Source organism: Syngnathus scovelli, chromosome 11 (assembly GCF_024217435.2).
Source record: "Syngnathus scovelli strain Florida chromosome 11, RoL_Ssco_1.2, whole genome shotgun sequence".
NCBI lineage: Eukaryota > Metazoa > Chordata > Actinopteri > Syngnathiformes > Syngnathidae > Syngnathus > Syngnathus scovelli.
This window is the reverse complement of record NC_090857.1, coordinates 12439924-12467689: the sequence shown is the minus strand read 5'-3', so window position 1 is coordinate 12467689 and position 27766 is coordinate 12439924. Positions and strand designations below refer to the sequence as shown.

At 46.6% G+C, this 27766-nt stretch overlaps 1 protein-coding gene across 7 annotated transcripts; it reads right to left on the bottom strand.

The window, feature by feature from the left end:
* Window positions 1-242: 242 nt before the first annotated feature.
* Window positions 243-27766, bottom strand: eif4g3a (eukaryotic translation initiation factor 4 gamma, 3a). 7 transcript variants are annotated; one of them, XM_049734564.2, is made up of 35 exons: window positions 27113-27766; window positions 23516-23588; window positions 22090-22197; window positions 21358-21450; window positions 20900-20932; window positions 19029-19049; window positions 17620-17799; window positions 16691-16802; window positions 16421-16581; window positions 16115-16249; window positions 15572-15734; window positions 14591-15337; window positions 14341-14429; window positions 13577-13859; window positions 11674-11807; window positions 10452-10571; window positions 7009-7164; window positions 6734-6931; window positions 6422-6568; window positions 5996-6232; window positions 5778-5882; window positions 5544-5682; window positions 5059-5171; window positions 4568-4658; window positions 4279-4399; window positions 3957-4201; window positions 3792-3889; window positions 3542-3714; window positions 3332-3457; window positions 3171-3252; window positions 2884-2982; window positions 2654-2800; window positions 2286-2367; window positions 2036-2182; window positions 243-1831 (listed from the first exon to the last, which is right to left on the bottom strand). In XM_049734564.2, exons 1-35 carry the CDS (start codon window positions 27271-27273, stop codon window positions 1650-1652), a joined length of 5301 nt encoding a protein of 1766 aa, XP_049590521.1. In that variant the 5' UTR covers window positions 27274-27766; the 3' UTR covers window positions 243-1649. The 7 variants fall into 7 exon arrangements, with proteins under 7 accessions (XP_049590521.1, XP_049590522.1, XP_049590525.1 ...); XM_049734565.2 differs by having other exon boundaries at window positions 16115-16240; XM_049734568.2 differs by lacking the exon at window positions 27113-27766 and adding an exon at window positions 23308-23366 and having other exon boundaries at window positions 23516-23566.

Sequence of the window (27766 nt, the reverse complement as noted above, 5' to 3'; positions counted from 1 at the left end):
TCGTTCATGTTTGTAATTGTGGTACTTTGCAGTTGTACTTGTTTTATTCTGTATTTTGTATTCATTTTATACAGTTCTTTTAATCCTCCAAGTGACATGGAAAATAAAATGCACCATTATTTGCCTCAGGGGTTGAATAATGTTTTGGGAATTCATTTGATTTTAAAAAAAATGGACGGACTTGCCCGATCACTCATAGATAAAAAATTCCGATCACTCATAGATAAAAAATTAAGCTAAAATGAACGTGTTGAATAATTTATTCTTATAATGTATTCATTTGGTCTAAAATTGACTAATATCTAATCAAATTAAGATTTTAAATTTAATAAATTTTCTTTACAATAAAGCAATCGCCCAAATATCTAATTTACATTACATTATATTTTCTAAAAGAAAAAAACCCAAATATAAATATATGAACATTAAAAAAAAGTTAAGGGGAAAACAATCGAAATTATCAAACAACTGATAATGTGACTTCTTGGCGGGCAAAAGAGAACTAGAGTTGAAGAAAAGGGACAGTCAAGATGTGACTTTAGAACACAATAAACAAACGGGTTAATCATCCCAGCAAATGAATTGAAGGTGCTTCTTCAAACCTGCATTGACACACGTTTGCGCAAGCACTTAAAAGAAAAAAATCAAGACAACTGAAAATACTACAGAATAACACATTTCCATGCTCACGAAGCAGGTGAATGCATCAAGCAAATAAAAGTCAATTATCACATCATGATCAAATTTGTGATAACATTAACCCTCCTGGTGTTTGTTTCTTTCATACACCAAACGGCTGCAAGTATGCAGCACTTCACTGAGGACACTCACAAAGCGGTATGTTTTAAGGGAAGTCATAGGCGATTAAGTCGTCGGAAAAATATTCCTTTAGAGCATAATCATAGCAGTTCAATGGATGACATGGATATTTGAGTTTTGAGGGTGTCTCAGCATCAAATAGGAGGAGGAGGATGTTTGAGAAGACAGACACATACAGAATCATCTGCAAGTTTCGAAACACTTTTTTTCTCTCCATCTTTAATGTATTTACAAGCTTTCATTGAGCTAGGTGGGGCTGAAGTATTACAAGCATTTTTGTCATGAGCGCTTCGCTTCCCCTTAGTTCCTCCATCGTCCTTCCTGGCATTTTATGGTTCCGTGTCCACTTTGTTCATTTGCGATTGTCCGTTTTCCGTCGCGCCGACGTGAAATGTACAAGCAGAGGCCGAGGGAGGTTTTGGGGGGGATTATTTTAACCGCAAGCTTGACTTCTTTTCAACCCCCAAATGATTTATTCCTTTGTCAAAATTAATATTTTGTTATCATTCTTATTTAATATTATTATTTCTGCTGCTTCGGGTTCTTGCTTCCATATTTGCAGTCCTTAAAAAAATAATAAATTAAAGAGTCCAGAATCTATGCTGCTGCTTCTTTTTTTAAGTCTCTTATTAAAAAGTAACAAAAAAAGTAAGTTAAAATTTAAAACAAAAATATTTTCTATATATAATACATGTATTTAGTGCTTCCGTCATTGGAATTCAAACTGAAAAAGGCGGCATGTTTCCAAACCGTACCGCAGAAAAAGGAACTCCAGCGAACATGAACGGGTCACGTTCAACATTTTGTCGAGCGGGGCCATGCACGTCTCTTCAATTGTCCTCCGACTCTTCCTCGGCCTCCTGCAGCCACGTGAAGAAGGCCATCACCGACTTGAGGGCCACGCCTTTGCCCTCCTGCTCTGCAGGGTCTTTGCTGGTCTCCCACTTGTTGAACGCCTCCTCCGAGATGACGTCCTCATCGTAGAGGCAATCGAAGAACATCCGCAGTAGGTCTGGCAGATTGGTCACAATGAGCTTGTGCTTCTTTAAACTGTGACATACTGCTAGAAAGCTTCAGTACTTGAATGGTGATTGGTTAATAAGGATCCAATCATTAACTGGCAGTGCTTACATCCTCCAAATGCAACATATTTACTGGTTTAGAGAACCTGCTCGGCGGACACTTGCAGCATCTCAAGTAATGAAGGAGTACTTACTGGGAGGCTGATCAAGAGAGACTATCAGCGTCTGAAGTGCATAAAGTGCTTGCAGCTGTCGCTCAGTGTCTGAGTTAAGGTACTTGAGTAATACAGGCAACCTCTTCTGGATGATGGCTTTGTCTACTTGACAATTGGTGCCAATGTCTGCCAACGAAGCAAGGAAGAAAGGAACCAGTTGAGTGAGTGAGTGAGTGAGTCCCCCTCCTCCTCATCTATGACTGGCAAAGACAAAATGGACGTGGCTTACCTTTCACCGCTGCCTTGCACACGCCCGTCATCAGTGCCCTCAGGAAGGGTGACGAGCTCATCTGCGTTTCGTCCAGGTTTGCCTAAGTGGCAGATACGTAAAGCAAGAATACTTAAAACACAAAAGAACTACTTCATTAATGTAAATGAGACATTCACAAACATTGTGCCACAGCGCATTAGTGTGCTGTGAGAGATGAATAGGTGTTTTGTGGGAAATGACCGAAATGGTACATATATTGTTTTATTGACTACAAAAAATTCATCTGTTGAAGTGGCGAGGGATCACTGTACATAAACTCATCAGTAACAAATTTCAAGTATTTGCGAGTTGCTTCCTTTGAGAATGCAGTGAGCGCCCCTCAGTACCTCCACCCAGTCAAAGATCTGCTCGTCACTGGCCTTGTCCTCCAGCAGGAGCCTATCCAGCTGCTGACTCAGCTCCTCAGGGGACAAGGTCTGTTTGGAGAGAGCTGCTTCGGGTTGTGCAGCGTCCAACTGGGTGAACTCCAGCCTCTGCGTGCGAGAGGTAAAAGATAAATCAAAGATAATTCTGTGGACCGCGGCTTGTTGGTGGACGTAGAAGCGGCTCGGGGTACCTGTTGTGAGATAAAGGCCTGGACATCCTCTCCCTCTGGCAGGAAATCAGGCCATCTGAGGTCAGATTCCCTCCACAGAGAACCCACAGCTGTATGGCTCTGAGGAGATAACCGGTGTGCATAAATCCATCAATTAATTAACAAAAAGGAAAAATGGAAATACAGGTGAACAATACTGCAAGGTGATTAATTTTCATTGTAACAGACACCACTGACATCTGCGGCGTCTGTCTTCGTCCACATGCGCAATCAAGCATGTTTAGACAGCAGATCAACGTGTCGCTTACCATATGTTTGCATAATATGTGTAGTATTTCAGATATGAGGATTCCTGCTCTTCCCACAGCTAACAAGGGTTTGCTCAATTCACTGTGAACACAAACGACATTATCAAACTGATGAGTCTACACATTCAAGCCGCGAGGGAGGCAGCGGGCACACTGGGTACCTGAAGTGCTCTCTCATAGAGAAGTCTCCGTCCTTCAGCACGGGGCTTAGCAGCTGGGCCAGGTACAGCCAGATATGAGGAATGTCGATAACCATATCGTCCGCCTGCTCCAGTATTTCTGCGAACCTGTATGGCATGTGTGTTTATTCACGCTGGCTGGTCGGTACCGAATTTGATTCAAAGGCTGTGCCTGCTGTGTGCATGGGATACCCTTTGTAGAACTGGTCTTTTGGCAGAACTCCATGCTGAACCAGCCGCAAGAAGAGCAGGCCCATGTGGTCCCGTGTGATTTGACTGCGCTCCAGCGTCGACTCCACTCCGACACGCACGAAGATGTGCAGCTGGGGGGCCGAAACCAGCTCGTCCACACACTGAACGGCCTCCTGCAGATACCGCAATGGCCAACTCAATGGACTACTTAAAGAAGATGATGGATTAAAAGTCCAGTGAGTGTCAGTACCTTGTAATCATTAATGTGGAGGAACTCATCAATGATGGACTTGGACTTAAACTCCATGTCTTCCTCAGACAGGACAAGCCTTTCTGGCTCCGGTTTGACTGTCAAGGTATCGTAAAACAACTATGAGTCTGGTATTTTTTTTGTGATCTGATTGACATTGCTTACCAGGCTCTCTGGTCTTGCTACGCTCTGGTTCTGGCTCTGGTTTGTCCTCAGTGACACTTTTTCTGTGGGGCTCTGCTGCCTCGTTCTCCCGCTCCCTCCGCGTCTCCTCCAGTGGATGGCTGTCTAGCAGATTCTTAGAACTGTCACCCCGGTTGAAAGACGTGAGCCTCGGCGACGACGACAACGGTGGCGCTGTTTGAACCTGTGACTTCTCACTGCGCTCCCGTGTCACACTGCTACGATTGCTGGAAATGAACAGAAAATATTTTTGTGGGACAAGCACAATCAACCATAGCTGAAACTAATGATCATTTTAACTCACCTTCCGAGAGTCCGCCTCGAATCAAAGTCTGGGTAATGTGGAGCAGCCGACGAAGCCTGTTGAGACAGTGTGGACTGCAGCACAGAGTAGTGGTTGAGGCTGCTGCCACTCCTTAACAGTTCTAAAAGTGGGGAGGAGAAAAGAATTACCAGATCAATGGGAGCTTTCACAAATTCTAAGCAACATCAGACATTAGACCTCTTTCGATGAAAGAGAGAGAAAGTGAAAAAGAGAGAAAGTGAGAAAGAGAGAGATGAAGATATTGAAAATCAATTTGTAAAGATCAGACCTGAGTCGCTGGCCTTGGCTCCACCGCTGCTTCCCTTCACCCATGTGACTTGAGCCCGCGGGCCAAGCTGGATCTTCTCATCCATCTGAGGCTGTAGAGAAAGTTAGAAAAAGTATGATGACACCAATTTGAGGGAGACTTCAATTTGACAGGTCTAAGATTTATCAAGGTCAAGTTCTAAAAGTTCGGAAAGAATCTATTTAATCCATATGATAGTTTTTGGGGACTGTCCATTTTATAGTGATTCCCAACCAGTGTGCAGTGTGTTGTGAGAAATACTGCAGGAAAATAGACAAATTCACTTTGTCCAAAATGTATCTTTTACAAATATAACAATATCTAACCTGTGGACTTAAAATCATAACGCGCCGCTCTAAGCATGCAAACCGCCAACTTGGTTCAACTCGTGAAGGGAATTTTTTTTAAAAAAGCTCTGATGAGGGGGTTAAAAAAGTTCTGCAAACCGACCTGACATAGCAGCGGTAGGTTACCTTTGATATCTTTGGGATTTTATTCGGGTCGATCGTCCTGCTGTTCTTGGTCATGGGCACGGTATTCCAGGTCTCTTCTCTGGGCATGCGGGCCTCTCTCTGCTCTCGCATATCTATAAAACAAAATGTGACCCACCCACCATTGTAGCGCAAAGAGTTAGAGCGTAAGGTAACTTTGTTAGATAATTGAAGCTGAACATTAAAACATTAAAGGACTGAGAGCTGATACAGAGAACAATGCATCTGAATTTTCACATTTTATTTCTGTCACATTCATCGCTACGGGGCAACGAGGTAACGTTCAGTGATTTCTGTAATAAAACGCAGACAATCTGTGTAACAGCTGGCAGCTCAGCAGAGGCTTCCCAGTGGCTGCTGCGTAAAACTTCGTATCTGCGCGGTCATGCGGACACAAAGTTGGAACGTTTGTAGACGCGCAGATGTGACTGGGAGTCCTATGAAAACGATCATGCAGGTGGCCTCACCTCCTCGTCTCTTGTTCTCTTTGGAGAGCAGCTGTTGGTGCACTTTTCTCTGCTCTTCCTGCTCTTCAATTTTGGCCTCCTTGTGGATCTGCTCAATGGTTTTGGGCCCCTGGTCGGCTCTTCTGGACACCCAGTTGTGCTACAAGAACAGGGGTGAACACGTAGCAGTGTCACATTGTGTATGGCACTTTAGAAAACGACAAAAATCACATGGAGGCATTTGACAAAACGCACCAATCTCAGGTCAATGACATCCTGCAACATAAAGCGTATCCGAGACGACGTCTTCTTCTCCTTCACTATTTTTTCCATCTGAGTGAAATACTGATCCATTCGAGGCTAGGGAGAGGATGAAATTAAAGTGGGTTATTCAAACTTGCGAGGTGTGCATCTGTGGCTCCGCCGATAAATTTTTTTCACTCGCGCCGTCAAAATCTCACCATAGGGCTCACCTTGGCTTTTTCAAAGTCGAGGTCTTTTCCGATTGTGGTGAGAAGCCTGCAGAGGCACTCAAGAGACTCTTCGTCATGGTTTTTCAGCAGCTTGACAACACAATCGTGCATGATGGCCTCTGTCAGCATTTTGAGCTTGAAAAGCTCCCCAATGAACTTGATATTGCCGATGGATCGCCGCCGTGCCTTATCCTTGGCCTCCTCTAACTCCTCCTGAAGCCGCTCACGCTCCGTGGACTGCATGGACATGATAAAGAAAGGAAAACACTGGTAGGTGGATTCAAGATTGGGATGGGCTTTTGGGGTGTCCGTGACCTTAAACAATTCAAAGGATGGATTAATAATTCTATGAATAATTTTCCATGACTGCTAATTTCTTATGACACACTCCGAAAAATCACCATCTTAAAAAATTCTGGCACATACCGAATCAGCAGAGTCCAGCTCTTTCTGCTTCTTCTCAAACACCACGTCATCCACTTTGTCCTTCTCAAACTCCTTCTGGCAGCGGTGGAGCAGCAACTTACGAAAGTTGACTGTGTTGTTGGGCTTGTCCGCAATTTCCACTTTGAGCTGTATACACACGCACACATGCAACTTCTGTTTAGCAAGCATTATTTCCTGACCAGAATACAGACAATTGCAATTTTGTTTTTCTAAAGGTGGATGTTCGCCACTTTATATATCTATAACATTTATCACGTTATTATAAGTTAATCATAGCAGCTGTAGCTTTACCTCGGCAAGGCACCTGCACATGTTCCCGTAGGCGACAGAAAAGCTGGGCTCATCAATAGCTTTCTCAAAAACGAGGTCGATCACCCCCTTCAGTCGCTCTTCTGTGTCAATGGTCAAGTCCATCACCTGCTTCATCAGCTGGCTGAACTTCTGCGGCGTGAGCTTGTTCAGAATGCTGCGCACTTTCCTGAACAGCTCCTGGAGGAGACAAGACCCCACAAAAAAAAAATGCAGCAATTCCATCTGTGGAAGGGAGGTAAAATCCAATTTCCTACCTGTGTCCTCAAGGTCTCCGGGTCCTCAACCACACACTCCCGCTTGGAGCCCGGCTTCCAGGCGTTCTTTGCCCTCTGCAGTTTAACTTCATCATTCACCGGCACGCTCATGATGATCTTCCTTGGAGGAGGCCGCCGCGTGCCCATGTTCATTAGCTGTGCAGGAAGATGGGAAGTGAATGATTTAAACAGAGCTAGATATTTTCATCCATCCATCCATCCATCTTCTTCCGCTTATCCGGGGTCGGGTCGCGGGGGCAACAGCTTCAGGAGGGACTCCCAGACTTCCCTCTCCCCAGCCACTTCATCCAGCTCATCCCGGGGGATCCCAAGGCGTTCCCAGGCCAGCTGAGAGACATAGTCTCTCCAGCGCGTCCTGGGTCGTCCCCGGGGTCTCCTACCGGTGGGACATGCCCGGAACACCTCCACAGGGAGGCGTCCAGGAGGCATCCTGATAAGATGCCCGAGCCACCTCATCTGGCTCCTCTCAACGTGGAGGAGTAGCGACTCTACTCCGAGTCTCTCCCGGATGACCGAGCTTCTCACCCTATCTCTAAGGGAGAGCCCGGAAATCCTGCGGAGAAAACTCATTTCGGCCGCTTGTATCCGAGATCTCGTTCTTTCGGTCACGACCCATAGCTCGTGACCATAGGTGAGGGTAGGAGCGTAAATCGACCGGTAAATTGAGAGCTTTGCCTTTTGGCTCAGCTCTCTCTTCACCACAACGGACCGGTACAGGGTCCGCATTACTGCCGACGCTGCACTGATCCGCCTGTCGATCTCACGCTCCATCCTCCCCTCACTCGTGAACAAGACTCCAAGATACTTGAACTCCTCCACTTGGGGCAGGATCTCATCCCCGATCCGGAGAGGGCATTCCACCCTTTTCCGATCGAGGACCATGGACTCGGATTTGGAGGTGCTGACCCTCATCCCGACCGCTTCACACTCGGCTGCGAACCGTTCCAGCGAGAGCTGGAGATCACGGCCTGAAGAAGCCAACAGCACCACGTCATCTGCAAAAAGCAGAGACGCGATGCTGAGGTCCCCAAACCGGACCCCCTCAACGCCTCGGCTGCGCCTAGAAATTCTGTCCATAAAAATTATGAACAGAATCGGTGACAAAGGGCAGCCTTGGCGGAGTCCAACCCTCACTGGGAACGAATCCGACTTACTGCCGGAAATGCGGACCAGACTCTGGCATCGGTGATACAGGGACCGAACCGCCCTTATCAGTTGGCTCGGCACCCCGTACTCCCGAAGCACCCTCCACAGAACCTCCCGAGGGACACGGTCGAACGCCTTCTCCAAGTCCACAAAACACATGTGGACTGGTTGGGCAAACTCCCATGCACCCTCGAGGATCCTGCCGAGGGTGTAGAGCTGGTCCACTGTTCCACGGCCAGGACGAAAGCCACACTGCTCCTCCTGAATCCGAGGTTCGACCTCCCTCCTCTCCAGCACTCCTGAATAGACCTTACCAGGGAGGCTGAGGAGTGTGATTCCCCTGTAATTGGAACACACCCTCCGGTCCCCCTTCTTAAAGAGGGGAACCACCACCCCAGTCTGCCAATCCAGAGGCACTGTCCCCGATGTCCACGCAACGTTGTAGAGGCGTGTCAGCCATGACAGCCCCACAACATCCAGAGCCTTTAAGAACTCTGGGCGGATCTCATCCACCCCCGGGGCCTTGCCACCGAGGAGTTTTTTAACTACCTCAGTGACTTCGACCCCAGAGATTGGAGAATCCGCCTCAGAGTCTCTAGGCCCTGCTTCCTCAATGGAAGGCGTGTAGGTGGAATTGAGGAGGTCTTCGAAGTATTCTCCCCACCGACTCACGACGTCCCGAGTCGAGGTCAGCAGCACGCCATCCCCACTGTAAACAGTGTTGATGTTGCACTGCTTCCCCCTCCTGAGACGCCGGATGGTGGACCAGAATTTCCTCGAAGCCGTCCGAAAGTCATTCTCCATGGCCTCACCGAACTCCTCCCACGCCCGGGTTTTTGCCTCAGCAACCGCCGAAGCCGCGTTCCGCTTGGCCATCCGGTACCCGTCAGCTGCCTCCGGAGTCCCGCAGGCCAAAACGGCCCGATAGGACTCCTTCTTCAGCTTGACGGCATCCCTTACCGCCGGTGTCCACCAGCGGGTTCGGGGGTTGCCGCCACGACAGGCACCAACGACCTTACGGCCACAGCTCCGGTCGGCCGCCTCAACAATGGAGGCGCGGAACATGGTCCACTCAGACTCAATGTCCCCCGCCTCCCCCGGGACGTGGGAAAAGCTCTGCCGGAGGTGGGAGTTGAAGCTCTTCCTGACAGGAGATTCTGCCAGACGTTCCCAGCAGACCCTCACAGAGCGTTTGGGTCTGCCAGGTCGGACCGGCATCTTCCCCCAATCGGAGCCAACCCACCACCAGGTGGTGATCAGTTGACAGCTCCGCCCCTCTCTTCACCCGAGTGTCCAAAACATGCGGCCGCAAATCCGATGACACGACTACAAAGTCGATCATCGAACTGCGGCCTAGGGTGTCCTGGTGCCAAGTGCACTCATGGACACCCTTATGTTTGAACATGGTGTTCATTATTGAAAATCCGTGTCGAGCACAGAAGTCCATAAATAGAACACCGCTCGGGTTCAGATCAGGGGGGCCGTTCCTCCCAATCACGCCCTTCCAGGTCTCACTGTCATTGCCCACGTGAGCATTGAAGTCACCCAGTAGAACGATAGAGTCCCCAGAAGGAGCGCTCTCCAGCACTTCTTCCAGGGACCCCAAGAAGGGTGGGTACTCTGAGCTGCTGTTTGGTGCATAGACACAAACAGTCAGGACCCGTCCCCCCACCCGAAGGCGGAGGGAGGCTACCCTCTCGTTCACCGGGGTGAACCCCAATGTGCAGGCGCCCAGCCGGGGGGCAATAAGTATACCCACACCTGCTCGACGCCTCTCACCGTGGGCAACTCCAGAGTGGAAGAGAGTCCAGCCCCTCTCGAGAGGGCTTGTACCGGAACCCAAACTGTGTGTGGAGGCTAGTCCGACTATATCTAGTCGGAATCTTTCTGCCTCGCACACCAGCTCGGGCTCCTTTCCAGCCAGAGAGGTGACATTCCATGTCCCAAGAGCCAGCTTCTGCAGCCGGGGATCAGACCGCCAAGGTCCCCGCCTTTGGCTGCCGCCCAGCTCACATTGCACCCGACCCCTTCGGCCCCTCCCACAGGTGGTGAGCCCATGGGAAGGGGGACCCACGTTTCCATTTCGGGCTATGCCCGGCCGGGCCCCATAATATTAGATATTTTCAAAATGTATTTTTATTTTTCCTAATGGGGACAAAGTCACACATCTACAGTAATTGAGGGAGGCATTTATTTGTGTTGACCGCTTGGGCCCTGATCAAATGAAAGCAGTCACGGAGCTTCAGAAGAGTTTGTCAGGTATTTATGCGACTCACCATAGCACCTCTTGCACTGCTCATCTGTCTGCCAAAGTCTGCAAAGGCAGGTGTGAAATCGGGTCCCCTGGAAATCACCCTGGGATCCACCGCTCGAGAAGGCAACTTGTTTTGGTTCATCTGCAATGGTATGCATGTTACTGAAAAGTCTAAATTACTCAAGCGTGAATATAAGTATGAATGGTGGTTTGTCTACATGTGTCCAGCTTAGGGAATGCCCTGCTTCATTCGTCAAATTGAGTTGGCTCCAGCTCACCCGTGACCTTAAAATAAGCGCTATAGAAAATGGCTGAATTTTCAACAGCAGGGGGAGCAGTCATCTTCCACCAATATTGGAGAAAAGGGCTTGTTTCTAACAAAGGTTGGCCTAAAGGTGACTCGTTGCAACCAACAGCCTTGCAACATTTTAAGTTGTTTTGCTTGGTGTATTTTTTTTTACAGTACAGCCCTGCTCAAATGGCCGTCCAGTGAGAACCAGATGTGGGGGGGAAGAAAGGAACGTAGAAGCAAGAGGGACTATTGCGGGGGAAGAGGGAGAAAAAAATTTATTCAACTCATTGACCTCTCGGTTACTCCGTAAAACTAGGAGTTTTGACATCAGCCAGTTTAGCGGCTCTTGACAGAGGTGGGGGACGGCCTCTTAATGCTGCCAAGTGTGACATAATGGCAGTGTGATTTTAATCAAAACAGGATTTCAGCAGAACCCCACGCTCTACATTACACACTCAAATACAAAAATCAGGAGCCTCTTTGACGCGATCTACCTTTGCGGTTTACACAGCGGAGGGGGGATTTTGATGCAACTATTCACACTTTCACACCACATCCCGCAATTGGATTATTAGATTTTTTGAACAATAAAAAAAAAAAAAAAAACTGAATAGAAGAGATTCTGTGGCCAGCAGAGAAAGCCGTTTGAGCGCTGCGTCAGCTTATAGTCCATATATTGCATGCCATTTTTTTCGCACTAGTAAGACAAGTCAGCACACTTTGTAGGTTGTCAAATAAAAGCTAAAACAGTGTGTAAAGCATTTTTTCAACATCCTACCAGTGCGTTGAATCTTCTTACTACAAAAGGTGTACTAATGAACCTTAAACTGGGTACCATGGAAAAAGAGTCCATGCTCAAAGGGCTTTTGATAAGCCTGGAAATAAAGACCAGATGGTAGGTAAAAAGTAATCAACCCAACCGCCATCAACTTCTACCAAATGGGGTACTCACCTTGTCAAGCACCACGTCGCTGATTGGTGGGAGACCCTCTGGTTTCTGTACACAGGCAGGCATGAATTGGAAACGCAATAAGTAGCTCCTGTCGTACTGCCGCTTCTTGTTGGGATCGGACAGGTCTGGACCACCTAGAAAATAAAAAAATAAGACCGGTGGTCATTATAAATCAGATCAGAGGAAGGCTGGATTTTGAAAATATTTCAAACTTAAAAAAAATAATTAAAAAGGTATCATACTCTAGCATGAATAGATATACACTGCTCAAAAAAATTAAAGGAACACTTTGAAAACACATCAGATTTCAATGGTGAAATTATTTTGGGGGGATAGCTATACTGATATGGACAGTTTAATGTCTCAGGAACAAAAGGATGCCACATCTTTTGATGGAAATAAAAAAAAGCTCAGTATACAGACACTCCAAAAATCAAAGTGAAAAAATTATATGGCAGGCTCGTCCTTTTTGCCTAAATTCAATTTCTGCAACTCAAAATTCTTTTCAATATCTTGTGTGGCTCCCACGAGCTTCTATGCATGCTTGACAATGTCGCGGCATGCTCCTAATGAGACGACAGATGGTGTCTTGTGAGATGTCTTCCCAGATTTGTCTAAGGGCATCAGTGAGCTCCTGTAAAGTCTGAGGAGCAACCCTGCAGCCTAAACATTATGTCCCAGAGGTGTTCTATCGGGTTTAGATCAGGTGATCGTGAGGGCCATTCAATTGTGTCAATTCCTTCATCGTCCAGATACTGTCTGCATACTCTTGCCACAACAGGCCGGGCATTGTTGTGGATCAGGAGGAACCCAGGACCTACTGCACCAGCGTAGGGTCTGACCATGGGTGCAAGGATTTCACCACGAAATCTAATGGCAGTCAGACTGCCGTTCTCTAGCTTGTAGAGGTCTGTTCGTCCCTCCATGGAAATGCCAACCCCAGACCATCACTGACCCACCACCAAACCGGTCATGCTGAATGATGTTGCAGGCAGCATACCGCTCTCCTCGGTTTCTCCAGACCCTTTCACGTCTATCACAGGTGCTCAGGGTAAACCTGTTCTCATCTGTGAAAAGCACAGGGCGCCAGTGGCGGACTTGCCCATTCTGGTGTTCTATGGCAAATGCCAATCGAGCTCCACGGTGCTGAGCAATGAGCACAGGAAACACTACAGGACGTCGTGCCCTGAGGCCACCCTCGTGAAGTCTGTTTCTGACTGTTTGGGCAGAGACATTCACACCAGTAGCCTGCTGGAGGTCATTCTATAGGGCTCGGGCAGTGCTCAACCTGTTCCTCCTAGCACAAAGCAGCAGATATTGGTCCTGCTGATGGAATGAGGACCGTCTACGGCCCTGTCCAGCTCTCCTAGAGTAACTGCCGGTCTCCTGGAATCTCCTCCATGCTCTGGAGATTGTACTGGGAGACACATCAAATCTTCTTGCAACAGCACGCATGGATGTGCCATCCTGGAGGAGTTGGACAATCTGCGCAACTTCAGGAGGGTTAAGAAATCGCCTCATGCTCCCAGTCGTGATAATGACTCTAGCTAAAGCCAACACTTGTGGAAAAAGAGTTAAAAAAGATCAAGAGGGAGGAACTTGAAATGGCCTCCACCTGCAAAATCAGTCCTGTTCATGGGACCATCTCATTGTTGCCCCTCTTGTGCACCTGTTGTTAATTCCATCAACACCAATGCAGCTGAAACTGATTAACAACCCCCTCTGCCACGTACCTGATCAAAACCTTATCAGAAAAGTCTAATTGAATTCATGCCATACCCTGATAAAAAACTGTTCCTTTAATTTTTTTGAGCAGTGTATTTTTTTTTCCCCCCAAATTCCCATATACTTCGGTTAACTTCTAGAATTTTGCAACACTAGTCTTGAGTGGAGTTTCTCTCACCTTCTACTATGTCCTGCGAGGCCCCAATGGAGTTGTGTTTGTCCCTAGGCGACGCGCCACTGTCGTTGGTCTCATTTTCAGAAGTATGGCCCGCCCCGTTCCTTAAAGGCTCCAGCTCGGCATCTCCGTTCTCCTCTGGTACAGCCAGCCTTCTGTTGGCCTCGGGACTGCTGGCAGGAGCTGGGACGTCAGCAGAGGCAAAGAGCAATGACCCGGAGCCTCCAAGCAGTGTCGACTGCAGCGCTGGATCCGCAGCAGCAGGGTCAACGAGCCGAGGCTTGTCCTGCAGCAAGAGTTTACATACGCAGGGTCCTCAGTTTACAGCCATACTGGCATTATACATTCCCAGCGACTGGTCATTTATTTATATATATATATCCAATATAAGACTGGTTTGAAGCTTTGTCAACGACGTTAAGCTCGAACAAGCCATGAAAAAAGTCTATGAAAAAGTAGGGGTGTGGTTGTCCATCAATGAAGGCAGAAAATGAAAGAAGCTGAATTTACAAACAGTGTGCTGAACGAGCAGCGAGGATGACGGATAACACCTTGCATGACCCAAAAGTCACGTCTAAGCGCTTTCCTGCAGCACACTAAGAAACATTTTCCACATGATTTATTGTGGCTTTCTGTTCTTCGCACTCTCTTTCCAAGTGTCATGCTTCTTTGATACGCTGACATTTTTCAGTGGCTTTCATTTAAAAAAAAAAAAAGAAAAAGTGTACATCAATGTGAAAAATGTCCAAGCATCTTCCTTCTCTTACCTCATTCTCCTTCAGAGGTGTTTCTCTGGCGTGAATCAATTCATTTGGTTTCCTCCAGGTCTTTGGTGTAGCAGCTGAAGCCTGATTTACTGCAAATAAAAGCTACACTTTAGAGCTTTTTACACCTTCAGGAGTTTCTTTGGTACTCCAATTACTTCGAATGACTACAATTTAAAATCTGAATTATTTCTCAAACATACTGTATAGAGTGAAAGTTTATAAGTAAGCTGTTTCCATTGTGTTCATGTACCTGTAGTGGGGCTCTTCCGAGTGAATGAATTATGCTGGGGCTCTGCTTCAGTAACGACTCCAGTGGCCTCTGCCCCCACCCCGGTGACAAGGTCCTTTCTCTCCAGGGGCTGCTTGGGCTCATCGGTCTCTGCTGTGGCCTGCACAAGAGGGGGAAGGCCGGGGGGGACCGAGACACGCAAAGTTGTGACAGGGCTGGAGGTCAGGGTGACCATCGCCAAAGACGTCATGGGAGCCAGCTCAGTAGCGACGGGCACCTCTGGCCTGACGTCAGAGGGTGAGATTTCCAAAGAGGAGGTCTCTTGAAAAGAGGGAGAAGCAACAAGAGGATTTGCTCCAGATGGGGACGCCAAAGGCATCTCAGGGGACGGCACATCCGCATCGGTGTCAGGATCCGCGACACCATTCACAGCCTTGGAAATCGATGACAGTGAGACAGTCGGAGTCCGAGAGTGGGCGTCCGAAAGTGTGTTGTCAGCGGTGGGAATACAAGGCGCCGTCGAAGAATATTGATGCTCCCCGCCAGAGCAGAATGAAGCAGTCGAGGGTGGCTGGTCACCAGTGTCGACAGCCGTGGGCGGCAGGACCCCGAGGACGGGCTGAGCGGCAGGGAAGGCAAGCTCGGGTTCAATGGAAGAGGGTTCCGATGCAGGAGCGCTGGCTTCCAGTCTCTCCAATGGAGCTTCCGGCTGCAGGAGGCCAGTTGGGGAAGACTTTTGGACAAGTGGTTCCAATTTTGGTGACACACCTGTAAGGAGCAAAAGCACAGCTAACAAATGTTCGCAAAAAAAAAAATAGTGATATCATTAAGGGACAAAGTTTCATTTCATGCGTTTACCAGAGCTATTTACAAATCATGGAAAAGACGCTTAGGTGCGTTTAGATTTATTTTGAAAGTACTAGTATATTTTTATTTTCAATGGGAACACAAGTGTTTCCAAGTTGGTCAATCCCAAAACAGAATGTATGTATTGAAGCCCACCTGGCCCTGGTTTGGCTTCTTGGGCGCCCGTTGTCACCCCTTGTTGCGGCTGCTGCGGGGACGCCGAGGGCTCTGGCGTAAAGTCTTCAGAAGAGCCATGCTGAGGCTGGGGAAGCTGCGAGGGCGACTGCAGCTCCGGAGTCTGCCTGCTGCTCAGCGGCTGCTGTAGTTTGAGGTAGAAAATGTGAAGATAATAATGAGGGTGGGGCCAGGAGAACTGAGCAGCACAAAAATCAACAGAAGCCACAGAGATGGCCAGACAGCATTAGACAACAAAAAAGTACAAAGCGGAATTAAGCAGAAACGATGAATCCAAATGAGGTGTGGTGTGTAATAAGACAAACGGAGCAACGGGATGAAGTTTAATGTGACAGCGATTACAGCACAAAGGACGCGGATACATGCCCAAAATCAAAACAAACAAAATCAAACAAAGACAGAGGGAGAGGAAAGACACACTGTTAACACACAGGGAGGACAAAAAGCCGCCACATCAGCATTTAGAGCTGGCCTGCTCTTAAAGCGATAGTACGATGAGCCTACCTGAGGGGGGGTAGGAGTGGAGGAAGGAGGGCCAGCAGGGGGCGTTGAGTTCCTGCTCCCCGACCCCCCTGCCATGATCTCCTCGGTGATGTCCCTTCCACCCCGATTGGGGTCGCGGATACGAATCTGTGAGGACAATGGCACAAAAAGAGCACATCTCACTAAAGCGCACATGTCCAACAACTGCTGCTGAAGGCTTCTCGTAACAAACATTTGTACAGTGCTCTACCACTAACGCAGTCGTAAAGTCATAGTTAAAATACATATTTATATTACAAATCCTGAATGAACTACTAAGGTGCTTACTGTTTTTTTCTCGCGCTTGGCTGGTGGAGGTTGCTGTGGTGTAGGCACTATGATAGGCGGCGACGCCGAGTACACCGTCTGCCCCGGGTAGTACGGGGGACCGGCTGTGGGCACGGGGGCTGGGACAGAAGGTGACACAGGTGGGAGGTACCTGAGGGAATCTTGGGGTGGGGTGAAGGGGGTGGTTTTAGTATGACTACAAAAAGCAATGGTGACAATTGGTGGTGTTTTTTATGGTGTGTGAGTCTTTTGAACTTGAGAAAAACTCACGATAGGGGGATGGGTACTCCCCTGGTCCTGGACCTGGATAGAAGGTGCCAGATCCCGGGGGCTGGACAGAATACTGCTGAGGAGGCGCCACATAGGCAGTGCTGTGACGATACTGCAGAGAGACAAAGACGTCAATAGGACGAGAAAAGAGCACTCCTCTCCTCAGGCACATTTAGATGAGTGTTTCACAGCAAAACTGGTAAAACAGCTTTCCTTCTACTTTTTATCTCAAAAGGCAAATCAGCATGGCGACACCGCATTGAAAAGTCACAACATTGACAGTGTAACTGCAGAAACAATTTGTAGCAGAAAGAACAGATTACAAACAAAATTTCCTCGTACACAACCAGGTTCCACTCAAGTGCCTCAACAGAGGCGAAAATGAATTTGAATGCCGGTAGACCAAAAAAAAAAAAAAATCAGCTTGGACGTAGTCGTATGAAAGATTGGCCATTATGTTTTTCCCACAATTTAAATGTTCTAAGGAGTCCCATTGCTTTACATATTAAAATCAAGAACAATATACCTTTTTATTACTAAACAATGTGAGGAATATGCTGTAGATGGTGAAAGAAAAACAATCTAAATGAACTATAACAAAACAGAACATTACAAAATAGTTTTATCCCTCCTATACACTTTAAAGGCAATTAAACACTTAATTTATGAAACTTATTTTTTTTCCCAGCGTTTGACAGATTTTTTCGGGACCCAAAGTCTATATTTTTTTTCCGGACCCAAAGTCTGTTTTTTTTTTCATCGAATCTACCAAATGAAAAGAGGCTATTCTTTTAGAGAAAAAAACCTTTACGGTTTTCTAGTAATGAAACAGCTAAACTCTGTGGGCACTGAATGTTTTGATTCTAATGAAGTTTTTATTGGCTTGGGATAAAGGCATTGTGTACAAATGTATACACACTGTGCCTGACCTGTGGTATGTAGTACTGTGCAGCCTGCGGTGATGAAAAAGGCATGGGCGCCATGGTCATCATGATTGGTTGATTAGTAGGGTAAACGGCCGCCGTGGGGGCCTGGGAGCCGGACCGTATGGTGGGGGTGTTTGTGGGGATGGTGGGCCTTGCAGTCTGCATCTGAGTCCTCGGGAAAAACTGAAAGGAAAACAACAGAAAGGAGGCGAGGAAGCTGAAGCTATCGTTGCCCAACAAGTGTACAGCAGAGGCGATGGGGGGGTCTTGCTTTGTTATGCTCATTTCATAAGACACTTTTGCTTGTCGGGTTTCAAAATAAAAAAACAAGAGGGAGGGAGGGACCGCTAACTCAAACATAACTTTTTTCAGGTGCCAGATGATAGTGTACCACTCATTTACTGGTAGTGGTGGTGATGTGCATTAAGAAAAGGCTTTGCCGGACAAAAATACATTTCAAATCCAACCAATTCTTTCCATATTTCCTGGAAATCAAGATATGTGGTTCACGCACAAGCCTGCAAGCTAACAAAATATCTAACACACTAACCTACCAACAAACAACGAGCAACCACGCACTTTTAAGCTTGGAAGAGGTTAAAAAGTTGCAATAGTTCCACTGGATTGGCTCATTAGCATGATAAACCCAGTGCACTAAAAGCACAAACAGCCCCATGTCATTAATGAATTAATATACTAAATAAACACTTGTACTTGGCATTTGCGATGAAGAAAGCAAACACGGAAGGTTACTATTGTGACATCATACAAAGCACCGGGCTTTGTGAAGCCGTCAAATAAGCAGTGTTGTAGTCTTGTTTTTTTGTCCGAAATTCATCCAGCTTCAACTAGGTGAGAAAAGCACTTCAAAATAAAACAAGTGCAATGGCCTTTCTTGAAAAATTGCTCAGTAAAACTCTGCCAAGTTGATCAGCGTAAAGATGGAAAATAAACCCCATCCATTCAACAGGGACGGCTTCTCTAGACAGCCTTACTACTCCAGGAAAAAAAATGTGATGACTAAAATGTACATTGTGAATGCTGCATGCTGTTTGTGCAAGAGAGCAAGCAGGTTAGGAGATGAGTCATACGCAAAAAATAAAATGGCAAATAATGAATGAACAAAAGTCAAAGCATTGCCTCTACAAAAGGGGTGGGGAACCTCCAGCCTGTGGCCTAAAACAGCTCAATGTCTAATAATAAACATGAGTTTATCTCTGCATCAGGATTTGTTCCTAAATTTAGTCTGGTCCTCTAAATACTTGAAATGTTGACAGAAGTTCCCCACCCCTGTTCTCTACAAATACAAAAGACGACGCCAGAGATCAGTTGTGTGAATTGTGAGGAGGGGACAGGAGAGCCTCTCCTCGTCATCCTCATCATCATGCCATGCAGGTCTGCAATCGGGTTACCTGGATGGTCCTGAATCCTCCCTTGACAGCAGGAAAGAGAGAAAAGCCAATTGCACTGGTAAGACTGCAGACAGACGCGCGCACTCACACACACGCGCAGAAAGCACGCAATCATTTCCGACGACCTGACACGGACCACTTGGAATAAAAATACAAGTCTCAGGATGAGCGTTGAAGTGGGAGGGCGAGTGGAAACCGCTTACCGAGTAGGAGTCAGAATTTATTGGCTTGTCGACATATACACACAGAATCGCACACAAGGACAAACAAACGGGTGCACTTGGAAACAGTACAAAATAACACACACAATAGAATTTTTTTCTGTAAATGCACTCGCCCATTTAAGCATATAAACTCAAAAGAATAGGCCACTCTGCACCAAATGAATGAATTTCTTCATGGCTGCACATGGAGTGTCTTACTCAGGGCACAATGGAAGCTTCTCCATTGGAATAAAAAGCTTTACTGTTTGGCTTCATCTACTTTCTGACTCCACTTCCGTGGCGGTACAACAGAGCATAGCGCCAGTTAGTGACAGCCAGCGCATGCGCTCAGTGTGTGTGTGCATGCGTGCATGTGCATTTACACCAAACGGCCCACACTCATTGACCTCATATGACTTGTCAAGAGGGGGGTACCAAAAACATCAAAAGCTGAAGACTGAAGTTTTGCATCCGGTAGAGCTAGTGCAGTGGTTCTTAACCTTGTTGGAGGTACCGAACCCCACTAGTTTCATATGCGCCTTCACCGAACCCCTCGTTAGTAAATTTTTTTTATTTTAAATTCAAGACGTAGATGTTTTTTTACTAATGCACAAAATGAGCTGTGCATGAACATCACCTTGTTCAAAGAACAAAACCAACACAATGCATGAACTCGCAACAAATTACATACTGGCAAATCAGATGCTACACGATAAAACAAGTTTGTTCGGACCTCCTCAGTGGGGGCTCTGTCGAACCCCTGAGACCGACTCACCGAACCCCTAGGGTTCGATCGAACCCAGGTTAAGAACCACTGAGCTAGTGGCTGGGAAGGGCATGATGACTCAGCAAGCCGCAAAAAAAGGTAATTGGTAATTGGACATGTTAAGATCCGCATAGCGACAACAACACCGACTACACGATCAGACGTGATCTCAGGTTTTCCTTAGACTCTGATGACACCTTATCACAGGAGTCAAATGTCAGGATCACATCGTGCAATTGATATTATTTGATGCTTTGTGAGTCGTGTAATGACGTAATACTACTACTAATAATAATAATGACACAATCCAGTACAACAAAAAGGGAGTTTAAAAGTTTTTTGTCACACTGGAGCAAGTGAATGGCCATTTAGCAGACCTTTCTGTCGTGCCTGCATTGACCACCTGAGGGCAGTATAGACATATATTGTTCACCGAGATGTCTCAACTCCTCCAAGCTCATCAGTACGGCAATATTAGTCAATACTCACATAGGATAAAGAATATGACTTGAGTACTGTTACACTATAAACAAGTGCTTCTGCAATACTTGTGTTCAAGCCTTTGCCTAAAAGGCTAACATAGTGCTATTTAGCATTAGCGCTGAGCTAACCAACTGAAAGGCTATGCTATGTGGTTTGTTCAATAGTGAGAATACATTGAAATTGGGCACTTGGAACAGCTGAGTAAATCAATTAGTGTGATCAAGTGAAGACCCAGGGTGCCAATCATTTAAATAAAACCCAGTTTACATGACATAATTCTCATGGAAATAGAAACCTTTTTGAAATTAGAATCTTAATGTCAATTAGCTTGTGCATTTAGTTCCACTGCGTCGTCTGTTGAACATTAAAATAGCCTAGCTTTCAAATCAACATTTCATGATAGTCGTAGAAGTATATACCTGATGGTGGGTCGGTCGTGGGCCTGTCGCAAACTGATTGGTGGGAAGATGTTTGAAGCAGTGGTGGCAAAGCGGACAGAGGGAAGAGCACAAGAGACACAAGAAATGAGCAATGTAGAAGCGGATGGTAAAGAGCAATCAAGCTACAGGAGAGCATGATGCAGCAACTTAGTCTTAATTAACTGACTAACCAGGGCTTGAACTCATTGAGAACATTAAACCACAGGAGTTGTTCGATTTATGAAAGAGATCTGCTCCTGGGGCGACAATGCACTTTGGAATATACTATCATGCCGTAGTCACACAGGAGCTAAAACAGAAGCAGTGCTTTACAATTCAATAGATGAAGTTTGCAGATAAGTAAATATGAGCCTTTGTACCGTGAAGTGTTTTGGGCAGATACACTTCAGTATCAATTAATTTGTTGGAGGCATAAGGGGGTTTGGGGTGACACTTACCGGGCGACTCTGCGGCTGTGCATTCATTGGCTGCGTCTGAGGAGAATACACTAAAGGGGCGGAGCCAGCATTCTGTCCAGGGTTGTACGGAGACTGTCGATGGGGGACAAGACAGAGGTCAGCTTTAAGTTAATTGAGGTCCACACATTTCATCAGCCACAGTATTATGGACATCAGCTCATCTTGCTATAAAGTAGGCTGCCCGTTTACATGTTGCCGCAATAAATGTTATGAAATTGGGGTTGACATCTTGTACATAATGGCACCCTGGAGGTCTGCAACTCTTGCGGCGCATTATTGCTCATCAGAGCCATGCGAGAAGCCAGTTTATCTCCTTTTCTTAGTATGGTTGTGCCCATTTAAGAGTGTGCTGGCTGAGTGTGCTATTTTTAGCAAATTAAGACCAGAGCTGCTCCCAGGACTCACAGTGGGTGACCAAACTGCCAACACTGACGATTCCTATGATGCTCTCACACATTTACAGAGAATACATGGCAGTGGCGTTCCTAAATTGGCCTCGTGCACAATTGAACTGCCATTGTATTTTGCTTCATCACATTTGCAAATGTAGAAATAAAAGATATTTACATGACAGATGCAAGCAAACATTTAGAAAACTCAAATATAAGTACGCAAAGAGGATGAAGGCGGCGAATACCACACAAAACCCACCCCTCCGCCTGTCTCCCAGCCCTTAGGATAGCGATACGTGGGAGCTGTGGGTACGGATACCTGAGAGAGCGCCGGGGAGTGGGCATGACCCGGTGGGGTGCCCGTCAAGCTCGTGTGTCCCTTTGTGATGTCGTGAGGCGTGTAAGGAGGGCCGGCGTGCCTGGGGAGCTGTGGGATGAGAAAACATGTGCTTAAGGCCCGATCAGTGCTGCTAATGAGACACTTGGAACACGCAAATGTTGCCAGGGGTGTGAAGTCTGACAGTCTGCCACGATGTGTTGAGAGCGACTCGTTGTCTGCCACTGGTGCTGAAGTCATGCATGGAAGGATAGATTTATATATACCTCATCAATGAGAGTTTGACGGCATGGAAATAAAATGAATCTCCTCTATATTACTAGTGGAGTAATCGCTTTTTATGGGGTTTTACGATTTAGTGTCCAGAATTTGAGTTGTGCAACTTCAACATAGCACAGACGACCAAAACTGCTTACTTGATTATTAAATAAAATAAGTAAAAAATAAATTAAATCCACTTTAATCATCTGATTGAGGCACACTGTGCGACAGTGCACACCGGGTTGAGCTCGGAATGGCAGGAAAGGGCTTGCCTGCCACAGCTGGCACCGTTCTCACCACTCGGACACACGGCAGAAAGAGAGCAGACACTGCGGAAAGGCAACAAGAAGCCTGCGCGTTTCATCAACGACTCTCCTCAAAAGACATTCAGCTAGCTCATCGTTGCAACGCGGATGCGGGCACTAGGACCTGGGGGTGCAGCCGCCATCGTTTATGCTCGTCTCCCCAGCTCCTTTGTGTGGCACACTTCCCTCACATGACTCAGGATAAAGCAACTAATCTCGCTGCTGTTGCCAGGGGAGGAGCCTGCTCTGCTTGGGCAGCTGACTGAGGCAGAGGACATATGGAGCCATGAGGTGGGGGAGGTGCAGCTGTATAGGATCTGTAACGTTCATTCCTCTCACGTAGAACAAATGCTTCACGCCACAGGCATTGCTTTAATTGACGCATCTTACAGTGATTATACAGCATGCCCTGCAAACTAATCGCTCCCCCCGTAGCCAAAAGCACAACTGGTTTGAAAAAGCAGAATAATTTGAATTTAACTGCCGGACAAGGTGAGTCATACCCATCTGCCATGTAGATGCTCACGTGCATTTCGAATGAGACTTTTATTATTATTATGGACTACATATTGGTGTCTACCAAATACCACAAAATCAGAACACTCGGAAGGACCTGCTATAGGCCACAACTCACGCCTGGACGCTCACGCCATCCAACTTGACTCGACATCACTTGCCAGTTCACTTGAGGCCCTTTAAATGGTGCACATGTAGCATGCAGAAAGTACAGAAAACAAGTCAAGGTACCGTTGTACTTGTACATGGTGTTTAGCAATAATATTTTAATTTTGATACGAGATGTGTCAAGATGCACAGCTGTGCGCGTGCACGTGTATACTCACACTGTAGACGGCGGCAACTCCAGGCTGCGTGGAGAAGATTCTGTCATCCAGTGACTGTGGAACCCGAGGAATCCTGCAAAGGTGTATTTTAAGGAAAACCAGCACTGTGATACATGGTTCGGTTGGTTTGTTCGGGTTGTTTATTTCAAGAGAGCAAGAGAGAGTCTTTCAAATGTCACTGATGCTGTTACACGAGGACATTTGGGACACCAACAGGAAGTTTTAAATTGGTAGAAACGATAGAATAGGGGGGGGGAAAGCACTTGTAGCATCCAACCTCGTCAACATGACTCCTAGACAGCCCATTGAACACTGAAGATTCCACAGAGGCGCGGTTTGTCGTTTTAAAAAAAAAAAAAAAAAAAAAAAAAAAAAAAAAAAAAAGAAAAAAAAAGAAATGCACATCTGGAATGCACAATACGAACAATAGCGAGCGTGTCTTATGACATCAACCAGGAAGCTGTCTTTAATCACGGGCACGCCCTCTCTGGAAGACGCCGTCCTGAATGCTGGCTCATAATAGCTCAGCAGTTTATTTATAATCGTCCCACAGAGAGCCCACTGACATAACCACATTTTCACAGGCAGTTGACACACATACATACACCTGCCCTATCTATGCGCAACTTACTTATGACAAAAATGGAGATGGGCCTCATAGCTGAATTTGTGGGATAAATTGTCACAGAGCCAACTATTGCTAGTAGATGCTGCAAGGGACTTCATTTTTTTTTTTAAAATCCCATGTGTCACATTCAGACACGCGTCATGTCGTCAGTGTAATCCAAATCAAGATGAGCATATTAATCAGAATTTTGAACTTGTTTAAATCTATTTATCGATCATCTAATTGGTCTGAAGAAAAAGCCGCCAGCTCCTCGGCAGGGCCCCCAACGGAGTGAGGTGAGTTGGAATGAAATAAGGCGAGGGGGCTGGGGGTGCTCAACGCTCAAGCAAGTCTGGCTGACCTGGCCCTTTGTTGGCAGATGGTGGGAAGCGCCACCTTGGCCTCTCACACTGAATGCTAAGCAGCGCCGCCATTGTTAGAGGTTGCGCGCCAGCAGATGCAAGTGCTGAGCGTTCCTATGGCAACCAGGAACAGCAACAAACTACACAACCACGCACCTTCAGGGAGCGCACAATCCCAACAACTGGGAACTGGTGATCCCTTGGGGAGCCATGTGCCAGACGCAATGTCAAGTCTATATGACCCCAAGAGGTTAGTTATAAAAAAAGGTCAGGTCATACACGTACTTATTTTACGTCCATCCTTTCATCAAAATAAAACATTTGCAGACATCTGTTTTTATCAGAACCCCCCCCCCCCCAACATTTTTATTTCTTTTCCAACACGTCATGGATTCGCATAGAGAAGCAATTGGTTGTGGTGAATTTTTCGAAATGTCTCACAATTCATTCACTACATGAGAAATAAGGATAATGGTAACTACAATGACGGTACTAACTAGCTGGAAGAGGAATGCTTTTACGTAAAGGTGATTAAGATCATTGAAAGAGGTGCATCGGACCATCAGCAGTCAGTCACGGGACATTCATAAGTCAGATGACATAACACAAATGTCAAGGTGTAACTCCTTGCAGCAAAAATCTCAACAGGCCATATATTTGTATTCATTCCACTCATATAACACATTCTATAAAGATCAAGAGTTCTATATACCAGTGATAAACTTTGACAGCCATGCAGTGGAAAGTAGGTTGAACAGATTCAACAATCAGGAGTGTCAAACAAGGACACCAGTCTCTGTACTGTGTTCAATGTACCCGGCACAGCACACCAGTTTTTGGGTTACAAACAAGCACCTAACACTACAACAACCAATTGAGTTTTAAAATGATCCCTGCTCACAGCGGAAATGCAAAAAACGTAATATGCATGCCAGGCCACTAGGTGGCAATGCTGATCCCAAACACTGGCGGCCTTAACAAAATAGTAGGGATGGGCAAGTCGAGTACCAATACCTGGTAACGGTACCGTTGCCAGGCTTATTTCATCGATACTAGTGACAGCGGCCAATATCAGCCACCCTCTTATAGTCATTTAACAATCAGGAACTAGAAATTAGAACAGAAAATTAACAGTTTGTTGAAAAATCATTTTGCATTTGGACCTGCCGTTTCAATCAACCAACAACCAATCTTGGGCCAATTACTCACTGACTGGGCCGAGATGGCACTGGCCAATCTCACACTGAGACATTGCTAGAAGTGTAACTGGAGATGACGTGACTCACTCCACTCTAAAGTAGACTAGTGTGTACTCTGTGTGAACATCTCTCAACAATGCAGGTGTGGGAGGGTAACTGCGGTAATGACATTTGGCGTCACACCATGGATGTTAATGCTTGACAGACACTGGAGCCATTTCATAAAACAAAGGTTTAACGACCCAGCGACATGTTACATGACGTCCTTTAATAGTTTGGTTACTGCTTACGAGTGCTTCTCAAACTTATTATCTGCAATAAATGTTATATCAATTCAAATTTATTTTATTGCAGATATTGCGATAATCTGACATCTCTGCATGAGTTTTTACTGCTATCAGGCACTCCTCACATGATGTAAATCTCACAAAAATATTTGCAGCTTGATAGGACATATTTCATGTCAAAGTTTCCAATGTGTCGACAAATTGTCGCGACATATGAACTGGCCGTGTTAGTGCACGTAGTGGCTGGTGACCATCTGCCCATTTTGGCTAGAGACGTAGGGTACAACCTGCACTGGTCGCCAGCCGATCCCATGGATTATGCAGTTGACAAACATTCAAAATGTGAAAACGATGGAAACTGTTGTCATTGACGAGCACTGTACTTATTATAACACGAATTGCTATATCAGCAAACATTGAAAGTTAATTTCCCTTTCTACTGTCAACATGTCGGACGATTTTGAGGCTTTTCAGGTAACTCGGGTAACAATCCAAATTGGCTTTAGGAGAGTCACTTGAAAGAGGATTACACTTAAACACATGTAAATACTTCACAGAAAATGGGATTTGGATGATGAGAACGCTGCCACCTCAGCTGGACCTAAACCAGCTGAGAACGTTTGTCTTTTAGGGGCTCATCGAGCTGACAGGCCTGTCAGAGTGCAACCCCTCATCCCCCTCAACCACTGGAGAAGAGGTGGCACCTCCCCAAAAGCGGCCCTTATTTTGGGGCTAACATTAGCAACCTTCTGAAGCGATGCAGTTAGCCACCGAAGATAAGCGAACAAAGCCGGCCGGCCGGGCGCCGGTAACCGGTGTCGAGAGCCAGGAAATCCTGGCACTAACCAACAATGTCAGCCCGCTTTGACACTACAATAGAATAAAAATACGCATTACTGACCACGAGATTTAGTTTGACTTTGGGTGTGTCTCCCAAACAAACAATCTAGGCTGGTGGCGTTCGAAAACCGGCTAGCATTAGCACACTTAGCATCCTAGCTAATTGTCCCCCTCCCCTTCCACAACCACCATCATATGGAGCTTTCACTGTAGCGTTAAGAAAAGTCCAACTCCTGAGCCCAAAAGAAAGGGAGAGGAGGTGTTGAGGAACATCGTGGGTTACTGTGCGGATCAAAGGATACGGAGTTGGCGTTACGGATCCAGGTTGGGGAATTGCTGGGGCTCCCGGCGGCAGCGACACGGAGGTCAGGGTAGCCCGCAGTTGGCTCGACGGAGAGGGTCCGCTTCCAGGTCCACTCACGGTGACGGCGGGTTTGGAAACTACTTTCGGTGGTAAACTCATCGTAAAAAAAATCAATAAAAAAATGAAAGAGGAACTAACGCAATAAAAACAAAATAGTGCTACAAATAGTGAAAGGACCGTCGCTTTAACGCGCACACATGGAGCCAAAACAGGCCCCAAGCCCACCCCCCAGAGAAGCGGGATAAGAAGCCCAAATAGCAACACGGATCTTTCCTTTTTTTCATGGAAAGTCACTGCCGGAATCAGCGGTGCTCTTCATGGGGACGGTGGGGAGCTTTCCCAAGCCCGTCCGGAGCCTTTGCGATTCTCCGGCCCCCCCACCGGTTTTGCTTCTTTTCCACGAGAGGGGGGGGGGGGGGTGAAAAAAATGAGACCGCACAGTCTTCAACCTCCCGCGCGGGAAGATTTAGTTGGCCTGCTCGTCAAATGTGTTTTCTCTCATATTTTGCCCGCATATACATGAGAGAGTCGGCCAACATGGCGCAGCTGCCTGCCGCTTCTCCAGCCGTCCGGGTAGGACAGATGATTCGGC

Bases quoted from the DNA above. Each gene is read 5' to 3' on its own strand.
- eif4g3a (XM_049734564.2), bottom strand. From the start codon at position 27,273: ATGAGTTTACCACCGAAAGTAGTTTCCAAACCCGCCGTCACCGTGAGT. The intron at 4,202-4,278 runs GTGAGTTAAAAT...GTTCATTTCCAG, and splicing joins TCGAGGCGGACTCTCGGAAG to CAATCGTAGCAGTGTGACAC. The intron at 2,801-2,883 runs GTACCCCGAGCC...TCTCGCACGCAG, and splicing joins AGGCCTTTATCTCACAACAG to AGGCTGGAGTTCACCCAGTT.